Source organism: Sitophilus oryzae, unplaced genomic scaffold (genome assembly GCF_002938485.1).
Source record: "Sitophilus oryzae breed Bouriz unplaced genomic scaffold, Soryzae_2.0 scaffold_1521_pilon_pilon, whole genome shotgun sequence".
NCBI classification, from domain to species: domain Eukaryota; kingdom Metazoa; phylum Arthropoda; class Insecta; order Coleoptera; family Curculionidae; genus Sitophilus; species Sitophilus oryzae.
The window spans coordinates 1357357-1377468 of record NW_022146194.1 but is presented as its reverse complement, the minus strand read 5'-3'; the positions used below and the strand labels follow the sequence as shown (position 1 = coordinate 1377468).

Sequence of the window (20112 nt, the reverse complement as noted above, 5' to 3'; positions counted from 1 at the left end):
GCGGTTGGTACAATTTTTATACATGCTACTATAGCTATCTTATTATTCTTCCCCAACTCAGTTTACAATAGTGTCTAGTAACAGCAAATTGTGCCAAAAAAATATAGATAGTAGTTCTACAATTTGTAATAATGATTTTAACGAGTACAATCAGTTCATAACGTTCTTCGCCGTCTTCTGATTTCCAGTCTCCATTGGTCTCTCTCTGTCCAGAGGTTTTCGTCTATTCCTCTTGTTCTGATGTCCCGGTCTATTTCTTGTCTCCAACTCCGTCTAGGTCTGGCTCTTTTTCTTTTACCTTGTGGTTTCCAATTGAGTACTTTCTTTGGGAATCTGCTCTCTTCCATTCTTTCTACGTGCCCGTACCACCTGAGTTGGTTAATTTTGATGCCGTGATTTTCTACGTAAAAAATGTCTTTTGGTAAAAATCGCTACGAGCAATCGTTCTCAAGATATTTATAAGGGAAATAGTCATTACATGTCATTATTGATTAAAAATTTTAGTTATTTGACTGAAATAATAAATGAGTGAAATTTTTATTTTTTTAAATTAACCATAAACTTTTTTGCGAAAAAATGATGATAAAACAGTTTTTGTTTAACAAAAAAAAATCAAATTTATGATTTCGGTCTAATACCTATTTAGTCTCAACATGTTTAATTATTTATGTCAATGATGACAGGTATTGATAATTTCGATTCCAAATATCTCGAGAACCATTACTCGTAGCGATTTTTATCAAGAGACATTTTTTACTTAAAAAACATCGCAAATGTATATTTTTGTACTCAATAGTTTTATACAGGTACGGACAAAAAGTTATTACTCTTCAAAACAGTTAAAACACATCTCGGTGGTGCCCTTTACAAATAGGAGTCATATTGATATCAAAATAAAATTTCTCATGTCAAAAAACTCCCAGACACGAATTTTCATCCAAATAGGTATTGACGTTACTTCAGAAATCATTTGGAAAAAGTCGAAATAAAAATGAATCTTCTATACCCTGTATCTCCGACACTAAGCATTTTAGGACATACATTTATACGAACTTTTTTACTTATTTTTATCTGCAGAATATGCTGCCAAAGTTTCCGGAATACAGTTCGGACCACCCTGTATACAGTTTCTGTTTAATTACCGGAAAGTCCAAAAACGCACCCTTTTCAAAAAATCGAAACCGAAACAACCGAAAAAACAAACAACGCGCTCCTTTTTATTTATAAGCTCGTATTTTGTTACAGCCACCCATTTATCATATGAGCTTCGCGCATATTTAATAACCGCGATAAAATCTCGAAAAGCCTCGAAAGGAACGACACCCCGTTGTCTATCAACAACGGGCAACGTTTCCAGGGTTATGTTTCCCTTCTGACGTCTTATATTTCATAGCTTTTTAGCACTGGCATCGATAAGCGGCGCTCTATCAAGATATGCATCTCGAAAAAATGAAATCGCCCGTTAAAAATGACCAGAAAGTGGTGTGTTTTGTCGGTCAGAACTGATGAAGGGGGTTTAGAGAAACACCTTGGACAGATGGAGTAAAACGGGTAGTTGTATATGTCCTACGAGATTTTTTCACTAAAAAAAATAATATCAGTTTATCTTGGAAAAATGAAATAGTTAAATTTGATCATGCTTTCATTAAAGCTTCATTTACAACGTCAAAATTAGTGGTAGCACTTATCAAGTAGTGACAGAAACAGTACTAGACTACTATTAATTAGAATTGTTAGCTCAGGAGCATGGAACACACTGAAAAGGAAAATCCCACTTTTCCAACTCCCAGTGGATGACATATCAAGAATGTACCACTTTGAGAAACACCTTTCTGTATATCTGTGTATTGAGAAACAAAAAGAATTGGAAGAGAGATACGTTTACCCAGCAGTTAAGAGTCCACTTCACTAGTCCGAAAAAGTAGCAAAATAAGCGTTGTAAAACTGGCTAGATATTTTTACACAAATGAAGAAGGAAATCTATACTAATATATAAAATCCTTAAGTGACTGACATACTGATTAATCACGATCCTGCTCAAACCACTCAACGTAAGAAGCTCAATTTTGGCATACCATTTGATTCTAGGGTGTAGAGGTTCGATAAGAAGGGATTTTTCGAAATACCAGTTCCAAGAGGGTGAAACCACCCCTCAAATATTACAATATTTTTTATTTAAAAAACGGTCAAGTTTCCGAAAAAACGCTAAAACACGTACATTTTATTTTGTTTTTTTACATATTTTAAGATTTTTTAAAAATGTATACGGGGTGTTTCGAAAAATCTGGTCATTGATTAATCAACATCCTGCTTAAAGCGCTTGACGTAAAAAGCTGATTTTTGGAAGACAGATTGACTTTAGGGTGTAGAGGTTCGATAAGAAAGAATTTTTCGAAACTCGAATTCTAAGGAGGTGAAACTATCCCTGAAATATTAAAATATTTTTTATTTAAAAACCGGTGAGTTTTTCGGAAAAACTCATAAACACGTATATTTTATTTTGTTGATTTACATATTTTTAGATTTTTTATAAATTTATACAGGGTGTTTCATAAAATATGACCATTGAGTAATCACGATTTTGCTTAAAGTTTTGGTTGACGTTTAAAGCTGATTTTTGGCGAAGGGATTGACTGTGGGGTGTAGAGGTTCGATAAGGAGGGGTTTCTCGAATGTCAAATTCCAAGAGGGTTAAAACGCCCCTCAAATATTACAATATTTGTTATTTAAAAAACGGTTAGTCTTTCGGGAAAACGCTTGGACAAGCATAATTTATTTGGTTTTTTTACATATTTTGAAATTTTTTAAAAAATCATACAGAGTATTCCAAAAAGTTGGGTAATTTCTTAACCACGATTCTGCTTAAACTGCTTGACGTAAAAAGCTTATTTTTGGCAAACGGATTTTTCGAAAGTCAAATTCCAACGAGATGAAACTACCCCTCAAATATTACCAAGTTATATAATAGTATCGCCATATTGTTTTTTCTCGTGCTGACATAAACGTGAGAAAATTTTATCCAGTTTGTATGTTAATGGAAATTCTTGCTTTGCTTTATACTTTATCATCACCATTACAAATGATTAATTCGATGCGAACGAAGTCGCTGGTACACGCTAGTCAATAATATAGAAACATACTTAAAATTTTCTAAACAATATGAACTAATCTCAGACACACCCTAAAACTCATATTTGACAAACTATGACGTAACAGTGAACGATGGCTGAACAGTCTTTACACAAATTTAACCGATACAAAATTAAAAAAAAAGTAATTTTTATTATGTGATTAGCTGTAAGGCCTTAGCTTTGGTTCCTAGATATGGTTAAACGCCGACCAACCGTACTTTTAGAAAATCTGCCTGGGATCGTCGGGGGTATCTCTGCTGTTCATCAGCGGGATAATTATTTGATTTACGACTCTGTGGCAAACGTATTAAGATAAAAGTCGCCGCTATTTACGGTTTGCGTTTAAATTGCGAGATTTATTTGCGATTGTGAGTACCAGGGTCGGACAATAAGTAACAGATTTTTTCATCAGTCTTATAAGTAAAACTAGCGTGTACCCGCGACTTCGTTCGCGTCGAATTAATCATTTGTAATGGTGATGATAAAGCAAAGCAAGAATTTCCATTAACATACAAACTGGATAAAAAATTCTCACATTTATGTCAGCATGAGAAAAAACAACATGGCGATATTATTATATAACTTGGTAATATTTGAGGAGTAGTTTCATCTCGTTGGAATTTGACTTTCGAAAAATGCATTGTCTTCAATCAGAATGTACAGTACGTCTGCTGGATCTGTGTCTATGAAAGGAATGCGGACAAAAAACTTTTAAATAAACAACGTCGTATTTTATACGTCGACTTGACGAGTACGTCACCGCAAATCGCTCCGCCCACTCATTTTATTGGCTACTTGCAAATTTGTCGAATTTTTATTGATGGGACGCGTCGTCTAATTTTTTACGAAAAACATGGAGATAATATCGTTTCCCCTCTCACGGATACCCCGTAGCTACAGAGCGAACAGACGTACTGTATATAATACCATTGTTCTCTTCAAGTTTTTGTAGAAAATGTGTTTCTTGTAATTTAAACCTCATTTATCAATATACTCATGGAATATTGACATTCTAGATTATTTTTAAAGATGTAACAAATTTTCAAAGAGTACAAATACAGTGTCCAATGAGGTGAATAACTCTGTATTTCCAAAAAAAATGTTTTTTTTCTCGAATTTCAAACTACATCATTTAAAAATAAGTTTACTCAGTATAAAAATAAATTACAAACTTCCTAAGGCCAGCTAGCAGTAAGCGCCTTTAAAAAATAAAGAAAATATCATCGATTATAATTCCCGAGCCGTCTGTGACGCCGTTTTTTTTTTAATTATATGGTATAATTAAAGCACTCCTAATTTAACATTAAAATGCATCACATGACAAGCGCACAAGACATCAATTTTTTTCTTGATTTATTTAATAAAGTGTCACAGGTCTTCCTATCAATTCTTTCCTGTTTTTCTAACCCCGTCAAAAAAACTGGGAATACGCACCTGATCGGTGACAGAAAACTCCAATTAAGTCAATTAAATCAAAGGAAATGATCGATATGATCGATATATTAAATAATTCGTAATTATTTTTTCATAGAGTAATTGAATATATTAATTTAATTGATTACAAAAAAAATAAGTGACAGAAATCTAATATCGCACCGTGTAATGAACGTAATTTTTCAATTTATATAATTATTGTTAATAAATAATTAAATAAATTATGTGTTTTGCTATATATGCAGACGATATGGCTGTAATTTATAAGTATAATTTATTTTGAAGTGTTGTCTTTTAGGAAAATATTTAGTAAAATACAGTTAACACTGAGAATATCAAAATATTGGAACACTGCAAATTTAATACTGATAATAAGGAGGACATCAAAACAATTACAGACCAACAAAAAGATTTCGAAACAGACGACATCCAAAAAATTGCAGAAAATACAATTTACCTGTAAGTTAAAATGACAGATATAACTGTCAGCAGGGGCGCATATACGGGAGGGGTAATGGGGGTAATTACCCCTCCCAGGAAGAAAATAATTTATTTTAATTATTTCTTTGGAAAATCGACAACTATGAAACTATGAACCCTAAGGACACAAACGGTACATTGTGAGACAGGAAATTGTAGAGAGAAACAAGCCCTATAACGTAGGATACAACATTTTAATGAACAGTGCTTTCCAAAAAATCAATATATTGAAAAATATACGAAATAATATACATATACTGATTTCTTTCGAAAATCGACAACTATGAAACTATGAACTGTTCCCGAACACAAACGCAGTAGCGTAGCGTAGGCCCCGCTGCACCCGCAGCGGCGGGGGGGCCTCGTAATTTTGAGGGCCCCGCATTATTTGTTCCTTTTTTACATTTTATTTGTTCCTATTAATTTATTTTAATTTGAATCATATTTTTATTAGATAAATTCTATTTATGTTTATTTATTTTTATTATTTAGTTTTCTTTTAGTACCTAAGTTTTGTTTTATGTTGATTTATTTTGTAATGTTTTATTTTTTATGTTCCTTTATTATTATTTTTTCTTATGTGGAATAAGTTAAATTTTTGTTTTTATATATTAAATTGTTAATATACCTACATAAAGCTATATTATGTTTGTAGTGTTTTTTTTTATTTTAATATAAGGGCCCCTAAAAAATCTTGCGGGGGGCCTCACATTTGAAGTTACGCTAGTGCACAAACGGTACATTGTTAGACAGGAAATTGTAGAGAGAAACAAGCCCTATAACATAGGATACAATATTTTAATGAACAGTGCTTTCCATAAAATCAATAAAATGAAAAATATAGGAAATAATATACATATACTGATTTCTTTCGAAAATCGACCACTATGAAACTATGAACCTTTCCCGGACACAAACGGTACATTGTGAGACAGGAAATTGTAGAGAGAAACAAGCTCTATAACATAGGATACAACATTTTAATGAACAGTGCTTTCCATAAAATCAATAAAATGAAAAATATACGAAATAATATACATGTACTGATTTCTTTCGAAAATCGACAACTATGAAACTATATGAACCCTTCCCGGACACAAATGGTACATTGTGAAACAGGAAATTGTAGAGAGAAACAAGCCCTATAACATATGATACAACATTTTAATGAACAGTTCTTTCCATAAAATCAACAAAATCAACAACATGTACTGATTTCTCTCGAAAATCGACAACTATGAAACTATGAACCTTTCCCGGACACAAACGGTACATTGTGAGACAGGAAATTGTAGAGAGAAACAAGCTCTATAACATAGGATACAACATTTTAATGAACAGTGCCTTCTATAAAATAAATAAAATGAAAAATATACGAAATAATATACATGTACTGATTTCTTTCGAAAATCGACAACTATGAAACTATGAACCCGGACACAAACGATACATTGTAAAACAGGAAATTGTAGAGAGAAACAAGCCCTCTACAGGGCCGTATATACGGGTGGGGTCATGGGGTAATTACCCAGAAAGAAATTAATTAATAAGATAAAATTTGGTATAAAATAAAATTGTTACAAAAAAGTTAATAATACGAATTAAAACAGAATATCCAAACCAATCCAAGTAGATTTTTTCCACAGTTACAATACCTTCCAGCAAAAATTAATTCAAATTTAGTACTTTTTTGAATATTCACACTACCCCTCCCTGACTCAATCTCTAGATGCGCCACTGACTGTCAGAGACACGACTTCTAGAAACAAACAGATGGATAAAAATAGAATGACATGACGAGAATCTTTAAAGAAAATACACAGGTTTATTTGACCTAGCCAATAAAACGACATTTATTTGGCAGAGTTTCAGTAAAAAAAAGTATATACTTATAATTTTGAGAGATTTTTAATAGTCATATTTTCATATTAATGAATTCAGTAATTTCGCTTAAAAATAAACCCGAACCGAACCTCCTGGCGCCAACTTTTCTAAATTCATTACGTCGCTTCCTATCCACTTAATTAGCCGTTATTTAAAAGTAATCGATCAATCGCCGTAATCAATCAAATTTTCGACGGCCGGCGCTGCAAGTCAACCTTCTTCCTTTTTCCCTTAGATATAATTAGTGTTTATAATGATGAACGCCTCTTTCACAGATTCCACCCAGGTAGACACCCAGAGACCTCTATGAAATATAGCCTCTAGTTTAACCTGAAAGTTTTTTGATTGCCCAAACTCGAAACAAAGCTGTTGCGATTTTAGTGGTTTGTTAGGTCGTGTGTTTCACACGTCACAGAAGAAAAAAAAATCTTTCTTGTCTTTCCAATAAACGATTTACCACATTCACAAGATACACTTATTTTCTTGTTTTGATATTTCCAATCCTGTTTTTATTATTCTTAGAGTAGTCCCAGTTTTAATGTTATATACTGTTTGGCTAGTCACCTGATCTTTGTTGACATCCCTTTCAAATACATACTGCCATTACTCGCTGACGAGTATTCGACACGCAAGGCGTGTTCTTTCATGAGCTTTTCTGTGACTGAAAAGCCCGATACGTGATGTTATTTGGCTACCGCACTCCGGCCATTCAAAAATCTCATTGTCTTGTTGCCTCTTTACTTGTTGATTGTCGCTGTTAACTGAGTTTACAATTCTTTTCCATTGAGTTCTATTGTGAACTGCTTCTTCCCACTCATTCTGCATGTTAATCCCCTTTAAGGTTTCATGGAAAATGTACTTGTACCTTTTGAGTTGCCCACCCGGCCTCCTCTTACCGTCTACAAGATCACCGTCAAGCAGAGATTTTGGTATGCGGGTTTCTTGCATTCTGCATACGTGACCAGCCCATCTTAAGCGGGATTTTGTAACCCTTTCAAATATGGAATAGTCAAGGAAGAGAAGTTTCCTCCATGGTTTTGACTATTCTGGTTGCTGAGCTGAGGTTCTGGTTACTTACTATGAACATTGATAAAACGGAATACCTAGTGACCAATTCAGATGATAAATTTTACATTTTTATTACTGACAATGCAAAGCTCAGACAGGTTGAATCGTTTAAATATTTGGAGGCACGTATAACCAAAAAGGGACTGGACAAAACAGAAGTATCTGCTAGAATAGAACAAGGGCGGAAGATTATAGGAGCACTGAATGGGGGGACAAAAACATAAAACCAAACACAAAAGTACATATTGGAAGAGCCCTAGTGGAGTCGGTAGTAACTTATGGGTGTGAAGTTTGGACCTTAAAAGCTGAACAAAAGCGAGCTTTGAATGCCTGCATGAATGAATGGACTATTTGAGACGTAGTGCAAGAGTATCTAAACTGGACAGAGTTAGGAACGTGGAAATCAGAGCCAAAATGGATGCCACACAGACAATAGTGGATAGAGTCGAACAGAGGGGCCTTAAGTGGTTTGGACACTTGCTACGCATGGAACACCAAAAATGGCCCTACCGTATCTACAGCTGGTCACCTCCTGGCAAAAGGAAAAGAGGACGACCCAGAAGATCCTCGAATGAGGCCATCAGAAGGGCAATGGAGGGCCGTAACTTGGAAGAGGAAGATGTTCTTGATCGTAACAGGTGGCGGTTAGGCGTGGGGATGCGACGTTAGTTGCGACAACCCTGGAGTATATATACCGTATGATCGAAAAAAAATGGCGTCTAGTTGGCTGGGAAACGAAGATCGCTGTCATTTTAAATGTAAATTTATATGGGAGATGTCATCGATCGTCATTTCCTAGCCAACTGGACGCCGTTTTTTCTCGATCATACGGTATATGGTTGCTGAGCCCATTTTTGTCTATTGTTATTGGCTATGCAGGTCCAAATTATCCCTGCTAGTTTCCTAATATCATGGTCCCATCTCAGGTTTGGTCTTCTTCTAGATCTTTTCTCTTAATTCCTCGTGGGTACCATGCTGTAATTTTGTGGTCCATCTGTTGTCCGTCCTTCTTGCCAGGTGTCCTGCTCATTGCCACTTGAGGGATTTGACTCTGTGGATGATACCTATTACCTGGGTCTTTTGTCGTATCCACTCTATTCTTTTACGGACTTTCTTGGTTATCCCCAGCATATTTCGTTCCATCGAACGTTGTATGACCTGTAGTTTCCTTAGGATGTTGGTTTTAATTGATCAGGTTTACATAAGCCATGACTGTTAGTACACACCGATTGAATATTTTCTTCTTTTGATAAAGTGGCATGCTAAATTTGAATATGATTTCTTCAAATATTGTTAATCCAAAAAAAGTTTTGAGGATAACCTGAGAATATTAGCCTCATTTTTTGCTGTTTCAAAGAAAATCAAAGGTTTTCCTTGATTTAAGTAAAGACAATCTTTGGATTATCATGGGACACTGTCTCTTCAACGAACATCTCAGTAGGCTGAAGCTAATAAACAACGGCGAATGCAGATTCTGTGGGGAAAATGGGGAAACACCAGAACACCTTATCACTGAGTACGCCGAGACGACGCGACCACCGTTCCTGTCATGAACTTTGGTACAGGTGATATCGAGGATGGAGAGCTGGCCTCTGTAGAGCCGTCTCAGTTTGTTAAAGCCCTGAGACTGTATGATGAGTTATAACTCGTTATAACTCAAGAGAGGGGAACACACAATAGATCTGTAAGGTCGCGGTGCGGTAGTTAACTTTTCTCCTAAACATTCTACGTTCGAGTTCAGAATTAAGTGATGGCCTGGTAACTGTCTATGATGTCAATGGCACATTGTTTTGATTACTCCTGTAGGTTGTTTGAGAAAGAACACAGAAAGAAATAAATGCTGACCCAAGTTTGTTGGGTTTCTAAGCTTATTTTTCATTCAGTAAAAAAACAGCGTATTATTTTTGATTATAATGCGTATAGTAGGTACGCATGGTACAAAGGAAACAAGGTATGATATTGCGCAGGTTGGTCGCTACGTCACAGGTGATAACAGGCGGTATTGGTCAGCACGCTCCGCGCGTTACTTCAAATCGTCAAGATATTATTGTAATGAACCTGTTTTTTTGTTTATATACCGTCATTGAACTATCGCTAAGCAAATTACTGTGGAGCAGTGCGTGAAGAGCTAAGCTAGCTGAAGTGGCTAGGAAGCGAGAGACCGGAGTTCGAATCTCGGCCGAGGCATAACTTTTTTATTTATTTTTTTGAATACTGTTGTATTCTGTAGTTTATTTTTGTAGTATCAAAAAAGAACTATTTATTCTGTTATTTTTTAATCTCCGGTATTAATATAAAATTGATTGTTGGTACAATACCTCATTTAATATAAAATAATATTCTACTTTTTGAAATTTATCGGGCCCTAATTGTACCTAAGAGTAATATATTTTTACAGTGATATACCATATTGTAAACTATTTAATATTTCACTTAAAAAGTTAATTTGTATTGAATAATTGCCTACAATTAAAGGAAATTTGAGCTATAATCCTTGACGGGCATATTCTCGGTAGGCAAGTACTTCCTCTAAATTTTGGGTTTCGTTCAACCGATTTATTCCCAAAACCTGAAACATCTACATATAAAAAGAAGCACAGGTTACTAATTAAATAAACTTCACCCTTGGAATTACTTCCATTAAATATAATAAATTTCACCCTTGGAATTACTTCTATTACAATTACAATAAATTCATCTGCATTGGCATTTTCTACTTTTCGATGGGAAACAATCAACTTCCCAACATTTTTTAAATGATGTAACAATTCCTCTTGTGGTTACTTTTCCATAGATATCCTCATCTCTGTCCCCATACACATCGCAAACTAAAAACCTAATAAACAATTTTATACCGAATATAGAAATAAATTTAGTATTCTTCCCTATTATTGTCCAAATCCATGTTAATAGATAATTCATATTTTGGATTTTTGTCTTTTATTTTTCAATATATTTTCGGAACTGCTGGTTCTAGTAATTATTAAATTAAACGAACTAAAAAGTCAGAAACAATAAACAATTCTTAACCATAACCCTAAAAAATACAAAAAATGCAGATCTCCTGTCAACTTTCTTTATTTTTTATTTATTCATTATTTTCCTAGTGACGTCACAGGTGGTGACGCGAACTGAACGAAATTGGAGCCGCTATCAATCATACCTTGTATTCTTTGTACCATGGTAGGTACGTATATACCATATTCTGTCTGCGCTAATTTGTTATTGCTTTTGGTAATATTTCTATTCCCATCTCGATTTCTTTCTTCTTCCACTCCATCCAAGACTTATTTCCTAAGATTTCAATACCCATTTTTCCTTTCATCCTCTTCCTTCTTCCACACCCCATCCACCGCTTTTTCTCTCCTTTACACTCTTTTCCTTCTTCACCAACACACACGCGAGATCTGTGCAGATCTCCGCCTGGCGATAGCGACACGAATTAGCGGCGCAAATTATAGGGCCCCGCGCGCCGCTATCTGGCGGTATCGGCGGCGCGCCAATGCTCTGCCCCCGGGGCCGCGATCGATTAAGGGGCTCGAACGGCCCCCCTTCGGCTCCTCTACCCCCCTTTAGTAAGTTCTCGTCCGCGGTCTTCCAGATGTAGACTGCGTGAACGGACGGTGTGGCGGGGTCGTGTGTAATTTCAAAGCGGCTCTATTAACACCGGCTTCCTTTGGTTTGGTTTTTCTTGTTTTTTTTTGATGATCTGATGATGGGATGGATGAATCAGTTTTCGCGTGTATTAAGATAGTATGTTCTTCTCGCCAAACAGGAATATACTGTGTCGAAACTAAAAAAATCGGACTTCAATTGTCTATTAATTTGTACTTACACATCGTTTGATGTCAGTAACGACGACCAGAAGGAGAAACGAAATTTGATAAATTTAATTGTCTGATACTAAAGTACGATCCAGTTTTAAAGACACAAACATACGAGACAATAAAAAAAGAGTAAATAAAAGGAATAAGTGTAGATACCACTATTATAATATCCAAAAAAATGGGCGCCAGGAGGCACGTATAGCCGCCCATACTAAAATATCCGCCACCTAGGGTCGCGTCCGATGGGAGTTCTCCACACGGAATATCTCAAAAACTGCGACTTTGACTGATTTTTATGTTATTACAAATTTTACAACACCCCACCCCCACCAAAAACTAATGGCCAGATTCCCGGGTGCCACAGTATTTTTGTGCCAAATTTGGTTAAAATCGTTTTAGCGGTTTTTGAGTTATCGTGTTACAGACGGACAGACAGACGGACAGACAAACAGACAGACACCATGAAAATATTTTGTATTTAGGTCATTTATGACTCAAATAACTCATTGTGAGTGAATTTAAAAAAAAAATTGCCGATCTTAATAGCCTACCATACCTATTGTTATGGTCGCCTAAAAATTTATGGGTATTTCGCCACTGGAAGAAAATCTACAAAATAAAATAGTTATTTTTTTAAACACCGCTACGTTAATCCAACGGAGACTCAAGTTCACTCAAATTCAAGTTATATTTCCTAACACTTTTAGAAGAATTCTATAAAAAAAATTTTCGTATACTCGCTATTTAAACCCGTGTATTTGTATATATTACAGTAAAAGTTGGAAATCAGTGATTGTAAACAATTACTAGTAAAAACTCACATTCCCTGATTTGCTAAGACTACGCCAGTAAACGTTCAACTGCTATTTTTGAAACCAACTTTTACTAGTGACATTCCCTGGACGATAGCAGTGAGTTTGACAGATTCAGTTAGCGCGGTTGTCACATGTTGTAAAATATAAGGATAAATGAGGATAAGTTGAATAATAGGCAATATAAGGATAATATTAAACTGGGCTAAACGTTGGCAACGTTGACAGACATCTGGCGTAAATTCGCTTTGTTTGTGGTTATGTATAATTTTTTGGTATCGTTGAAAAAAATGCTGTGCGGTATTTTCCCTATGGAAGAAATTTTCTGTGAAAAATTAAGGTAAACTAGGCACTCTCAAAAATGTAATAGTGCTTGTTTTTCATTTTTGCAATATAATGAAGTCATACCAAAGTTAAGCATGCAAGAGAAAAATATATTAATAGGAACCTAGTGACTATGAACTTATTAAACGTTTTGATATGCTTGAAGTAGCGGGTTGGAAAAAAAGTTGGGAATGACTCCCATTGAAGAAAATTCGGGTATACTTTATTGTGTCCACTATAAAGAACTTTATTAAAAAAAATTGTACCAAGAAGTAATCTTATGTTTATGAATGTTATGTGTCGTTATTTTCTATAATTTTTAATAAATATACTAAAGAAGTAAATTGTAATTTTAAGATATGTGGATCAGCTTAAATACTGAGGTGATCCAATATTCTTAAAAATTTTATTGTTCTTTCTACCAATATTTTTCCTCACCACACTCACCCTGTACAATAGAATAGCTTTTACTGGCAACCTTTAGTAAATGTTACTTTCACTAGTGAATGTTAGAAATTACTAGGAAACGGTCCAACGCGTAATTGTTGTTAATATTCACTGGTCCAACGCGTAATCATTTCCTAGTGAATGTTAACAATCACTGACTTTCATTGTAACATATGTATAGGTATACTAGTTGTTTACGATGTTCTCCGATGGTGGCAGCACCGGCGGAGAATGCACCAAGCCTATAGTTGAATAAAACTCAGTATTTTTTGAAAGCTTAATAAAAATATTCGGAAACCTACTTGATTTTCAGATAGTACGGAAATTTAAAATAATAAAATTATTTCTGATAGCTGTATGTAAATAGCGATAGAATCTGGCATCGTAAATTAATTTTATAAACAAGCAGAGGTCATAAAATCCGAATTCTAATTACGAAGGGCTTTTTTCCGTGAAAATATCCGCTTCGGGCCGTAAAAGCAAAACGCGCCCAATTTTGGGGCATAATTAAAAAATAATTAGACCGCGGAGACTGTTTTATTATTGTATTTTAATCGCAAAACATTAATTTTCTGGGCCTAAACAGTATTTTAGATTTCAGGGTTGAGGGCTTCGAGTGGGGTGTATATAATTTGCCAGGGCGATGTGGAAGTTTGTTTATGACCGGTGTATTTTGGAATACTGAAAGTTGTATGAAAAAAAACGACGTCAAGTTACCTCAGAAATGACGATTTTATTTCGAAGGTTACTTAACGCCGTTTTTTTAAGACACGTCGTGGAAGTAGCTCGAGACAAAACGAAATTGAATGAAACAACAGGAAACAACCGAAAATAAGGGTGACTCAAAAAAGTGTTAAAGAATCGAGATGATTTTTTTTAAACGCAACGCTCTGTAAATTATTGTTTTTTTGGCTTCTTTTCTGATCGCTTTACATAATCCTAAAATATGAGTAGGTAAACATATTTTAATAGTTTCAGAGATATTAATAAATAAATCGTTAAAATGGGACTTGCACATCGAAGGTTTATCAAAGAAACTAAGCGCTGCCGGTTTTGCGCTAAGATCAGTTTCTAAGGAACTTAACTCATCAACCTCTAGAATGGTCTATTATGCCCTTTTTGAGTCGCATCTTCGTTATGCCCTTCCATTCTGGGGTACTTGCTGCGCGACAAAATTTGATCGTATTTTCAAACTTCAAAAGAGAGCAGTTCGATACTTATTGGGACTAAACAGTAGAACTCACTGTCAGAATTTCTTTAAAATTTTCAAAATACTGACTCTTCCTTCCTTATTCATTTTTGAATCCGTTTGCTTAATCCGCAAGCACATATCTGCTATTCCGGAAAGGCCTTCTCACAACTATCCACTTAGAAATGCTCGATATTTATCTGCCAACCCCGAGCTCAGAACTAGTTAAGGGCTCAATACTGTACAATGCCAAGAAAATGTACAATCATTTGCCTTCGAATATCAAGTCACTTTCATTCTTTCCCGCATTTAGCAAAGCTCTGAAATCATACTGGAGAGAGCCCTATATAGGGTAAACGACTTTTTTGTTGATGTTTAATTATGAACAATTTTGAATTTTAAAATTTTGTTCATCTCACACACGAAGGTCTAGTATTTAATATTTAATATTTTATAACTCTTGATTTTATGATATATAACATGATTTTATCCATTTACAGTTTTCCTTTGGTAAAATTTTCTTGATACGCCTGTGTAATGTCCATGTATGTTTTATTTGTAATTTTAATGACGTGAATTTTTTTGAATTGATTTGTATTGTATGACATTTTTTTATTATTTGTATATTTGTTTATGTGCTTTTTTGTTTTGTGAATGCTTTGTCGATAAAGCTGTTTTGGCTTTTTGTACAATAAAGCGTTTTTTTAGTATGTTTTTTTCATCATACGGTATAATAAAACAAATATTTATCTTTTCTGTGTATAAATAAAAAAAACAGCATCGCTTTTTTGTTCATTTATTACCAACTTTCCACGTTACAACAACTGGGGGTTGAAAAAAATCGGAAAACAATAAAAGCAAATTATCTTCCGAAATGAAAGTCGTCACAAATAAATGTGACAAGCCCTTGTTTGTCTAGTTTAATTCCATTACCACTGCCATAGGGTTTATAACACGATTCCTGGATAAGTCCAGGGTTCGAGGAACTATTATTGCTTGTGGTGGCTCGCATGGGAATAAAAATTATGGGGGAATCACCGGGAAACTATTTTATCTGTGATAAAATACAATAAGTGTCTGATAGGGAATACTTAACTCGTTTTTTTTTATTTTCTTTAATCTTTAATATTTCTCAAAAAATACATAATATCAGCAAGAAATGGCATATAAAATCGCTCTAACTCAGCTATATAATTTAATTTAACTAAGAGTAATAATTGAAGAATTAGTTTTTTGGCTCAAGTAAAATACAAGACCCTGTTCTGTATAACACATAACATGTGTTTACTGAAACTGCCGGTTGCACAACGTTCAATGGAACGAAATATGTTGGGAATAACCAAGAAAGACCTAACCAAGAGAAGATACGACAAAAGAATATGGTAATAGATGTCATCCACAAAATCAAATCCCTCAAATGGCAATATGCAAACATTTTCAGAGCTTGCCGTCCCTTGCTAAGTCCCCAATAGGGTAGTTATTTTACTTTAAAAATTTAAAAAAATATATTTTTTGATGAAATTTTGTGAGGACTGTTACTTTTTTTTTCTTCCTCTAAATTTAATCTACTATCTCTGGTTGTTATAGGATGTTAATTTTTAATACACTATGTTGTTATATTCTCTCCTCATTATTCTGTACAGTTACTTATCATCTTTACGTCATCTAGCATATTTTATGTTCTTTAAATTTCACAGTAATTGAGATTATATCCGCCTCATTACCGCGCACTCTAGAATCCTGGCCAATATTTAAATTGACATTATTTACGAAACTGCTAATGAATACAAATGTGCGGGAGCTATACGTGAAAAATACGAGTGGCTTGATAATAACAAGCAATTTAATTTAAACGTATCGTTTTTATTTAGTTAAAAGGTATAACATTAAAACTGTCTTCAAATCTGGTTCCAAAATTTTTATATGCAAACGACTCTAATGCCGGGTCCAGACCAAGGTGACAAAAAATAAACACGATTTTGAGGCAAAAACAAGACAAACTTGTCACATAAAATGGAGACTTCTGATAAGACAAACTTGAGACAAATTGTCCACACCGCAATGACAAAAGTACAAAAAAGTCAAAAGTTTAGTTATTGCGAATGAGTTTTATTAACCATGTGTGATTTCAATGGTCTCCTACTGTTGGCAGCACACGCCATCCACACTGCGCCGACAACTTGTCGCAAAATATACGAACAAAACATAGACACTTTGATCTTTACCGACTCGAGACGGGACATTGAAAAGTCTCCGAATTTTGAAACAAAACAAAAATGAGACAAAAATGTCACAGAAATATATTGGATTTGTCACAACTTTGTCGTAAAACATGAATGTTTCTGTCTTGTCACTTTTTTGTCTGCTTGGTCTGGACCCGGCATAAGAAGCGTCCTAACAAAAACAAGACCGGAAACATTGAAACAAGAGGCAGAGTACCAAGTACGTACTACCAGGTACTTTGTGAATGCGGTGAGTCGTATATTGAAAATATAACACGTCTTCTAACTGTACTACTTAGCGAACACATAAAACATGTACGAAAAGATGAAACAATGAAGTCAAGTAGGTATTGCAGAGTATTTGGGTCCAAACAGTACAATATGAAGTGGTCTGAAGCTCAGGTTGTCCAAAGGTAACCTCATTAGAGAACTCGTAAATTTAAAGAAGCCGTTTATATTGCAAACAATAATAACATTATTATTAACCCGGTTATAAAACAAACCAATGGGGAAATTCTCAGTGGATAACCTTTCGGTTAACTGCACTCAACTTTTTACTGAAGAAGATACAATACGTATTAGTCCAATGTTGTGTTAAAGGTTAATATTAAAGACAAAGTCAGTAAAAAACATTTAATTTCAAACTTATTTTGGTCCTCTCTGGCTTCGCAGACAGTAGATACACGTTTACCAAATGCCCGAGGCCGAACATTTCCAATCGAACGGTCCTTCTAGGGGGTCGATTGGCCTTTCTACCTGGCGATTGGCCGCCGACCTTCTGTCTTACGCCGACAGCTTAATCGACCCGTTAAAAATTAATTATCTCCGTGTTTTGGGACGACGCGATCGGCCATAGAACGGACCCGTCGCGCGTCGAACATTGCTTGGACAGATTTCGATCTGAAAACACCGAAGTAGAGAACAACGAATGTCTGAAGATTAGTCATATTTTTTTATTAACAATTGGCTGTCTGAGTGGAGTATTTTGGAGTAACGAAAAAGAGAAAACATATACATTGATACATTGACAGTTTTTGATATTTATTTGAGATTCAAAATGACATTCTTTTAGGCACTAGTATCTAAAAGTGACACATTATAGTGCCTAAAAGTAAAAAATGAAACGTTGGAAACAATGAAAATATTTATTTATTATAAATCTTAGAGGTACAATTATTTAAATTATTAAAGTGCATACAAGAGTCATCCAACTTTTCGTCTCTAAGAGAAATGCAAGTTGTAGGAGTCGGAATAAGGAAATTTCTTGTACTGTCAATGCTGGTAGCTTCTGCTTCTACGTGAACTGCTTTTAATTTCTTATTTGGCGTATCTTTCTGTCCCATGATTCTTTTTGCTATTTCGGTTTTCTCTTCAATTGAATTTTCAATGTAACCTTCAGCAACCGAGCTTGATCGCCAACCTCAATGTCGCTTTAAAACTGTTATGTCCGCTCCTGAATCTGACACCATTGTTGCAGAGCTGTATTCAATGGCGTTGGAGAGTCCAAGAAATTCCGCTATCTTTTTTGGCACACCCCCAATTGTATTGATTCCAACTGGCAGGGTACAGCATTGATTTTTTCGATACGTCAAAAAAAATCGCTGATGTGTCACATTGAGTAGTCGAAGTTTTGGGTACTTTATATACGAAATACATGTAAGAAATTGATATCATCTATAATATTGGTCTCTCAGTAATCGTAAACACTCTTGGAAAATGAGTTTTTGTATTCGGAATCTTCACACTAATAAATGACTGACAGTCAAAAACGTGATTTCTTCCCTCCTACATGCTCCAAATACTCCAACGATTAAGACAACTTTAGCTAACAGGAATTCTTTCATAAAGCGTTCTATTTCCAGGTTTGTAAATACTTTTTGATTTCTTTGCCTGATATCCGGAAGCTTTTCTTTTTAAAAAAGCAATAAGGTTTGTGAATTTGCTAATATCTACATTTCTGTTCAGGTAAATCATGGTGCGGAGCATCGAATATTTACTCCACAGAGTTGACGGCTTTAAGGTAGTGGATAACTTCAGGAAATAGGCTAGCAATACCTTTTCTGTGAAATTCTCAACATGTTTTTCTTTGACCCAGGTTTCAAAGTTGTTGTAGGTGGTCTCGTATAAGTTTTTCGACTTCTCGGGCACGTGGATAGCGCAGTTTCAGCAGCTTGTTGAATATCCAAAGACTCGTCATTATCACTCATTTTTTCACAAAACTTTGTAGGAAATACGGCGACGATTGAACCTGACAGAACTTTGTCATTAAACAATGCATAAACATTGCTTTAGAAACCGATTACCAGAACATTTTAAAAATTGTTTAAAAATAAATAATAATAATAGCATGAAAATCTCAAATTATCCGCTTTCACAAAAAATCTTGTATGAAATTCGTTGCAAAAAGAGTATTTTAAGCACTCGGCTTTCGCCTCGTTGGACAATTTTACGTCCCATGCTTAAAATACATTAATTTCGCAACTTGTTACATAAATAGCTATTTTGACTAACCTGCCTGTTTTAGTTATGATCATTTCCGTTCCCAATTCATTAAACTTATCCCAAAGATCTTTGGTTTCCAAATGACAGGTGACTTGTCGAAGATCTTCGCTAGTCCATTTCTCTTGCAACAGAGGATTTTTCGTCGAAGATCTATAAAAATAAAAAAAAACATATATATGTAACAGACAACAAAGATGATTTTGTAATTAGATGTTGAAATGAAAGACGAGTATGCAATATACGCAACATAACTAATATTTCTTTTTGTAAATAGAAACATTGTCATGATTTATAAGTTATAAAACATTGCATTTTTGCAGAAAACCAATATAGCCATTGATAATATTTTTCGAGTTGCTTACCTAGAATCGGCGAAAGATTGTGAAGGTGTGCTGGACTCAGAAGTCGAAGACACGTCAACTGGTGAATCCCTGCCACTCTCTGCGTCGGTCTGGATCGCGGTACAGCTCAGACCACCTCCTTCTGGAGGTGACGGTACCGAAGTCGAAGAAGAATCGATAAATTTATCTGGAAATAAATGTAAATTTGAAATTTCATGTTATTTTATAAAAATATTTTTATATTTATATTATTATTTTACATTATAGATTGTATGGGACAGGGAAGTTAATCATAGCGATACAATAGATCTATTGTGTCTCTCTTTCTTGAGTTATAACTCATCATATTCTCAGGGTTTTGACAAAAGCCAGTATCTGAGATGCTTTTACAGAGGTTATTTCTCCATCTCCGATATCAGTCGTACCAAAATTTATGTCACAAATTGTTGTC

The 20112-nt window shown here is 34.8% G+C and overlaps 1 protein-coding gene across 2 annotated transcripts in view; it reads right to left on the bottom strand.

Annotated features, from left to right (window-relative positions):
• LOC115878745 (T-box transcription factor TBX20-like) overlaps positions 1 to 20112 on the bottom strand; it is an 86960-nt gene that overhangs the window by 52786 nt on the left and 14062 nt on the right. For both annotated transcript variants that reach the window (XM_030895330.1, XM_030895331.1), the window contains exons 2-3: positions 19683 to 19848; positions 19330 to 19470 (exon numbers count right to left, since the gene is read on the bottom strand). In XM_030895330.1, the coding sequence (XP_030751190.1) occupies positions 19330 to 19470; positions 19683 to 19848 (307 nt within the window). The remainder of the gene's footprint in view (positions 1 to 19329; positions 19471 to 19682; positions 19849 to 20112) is intronic.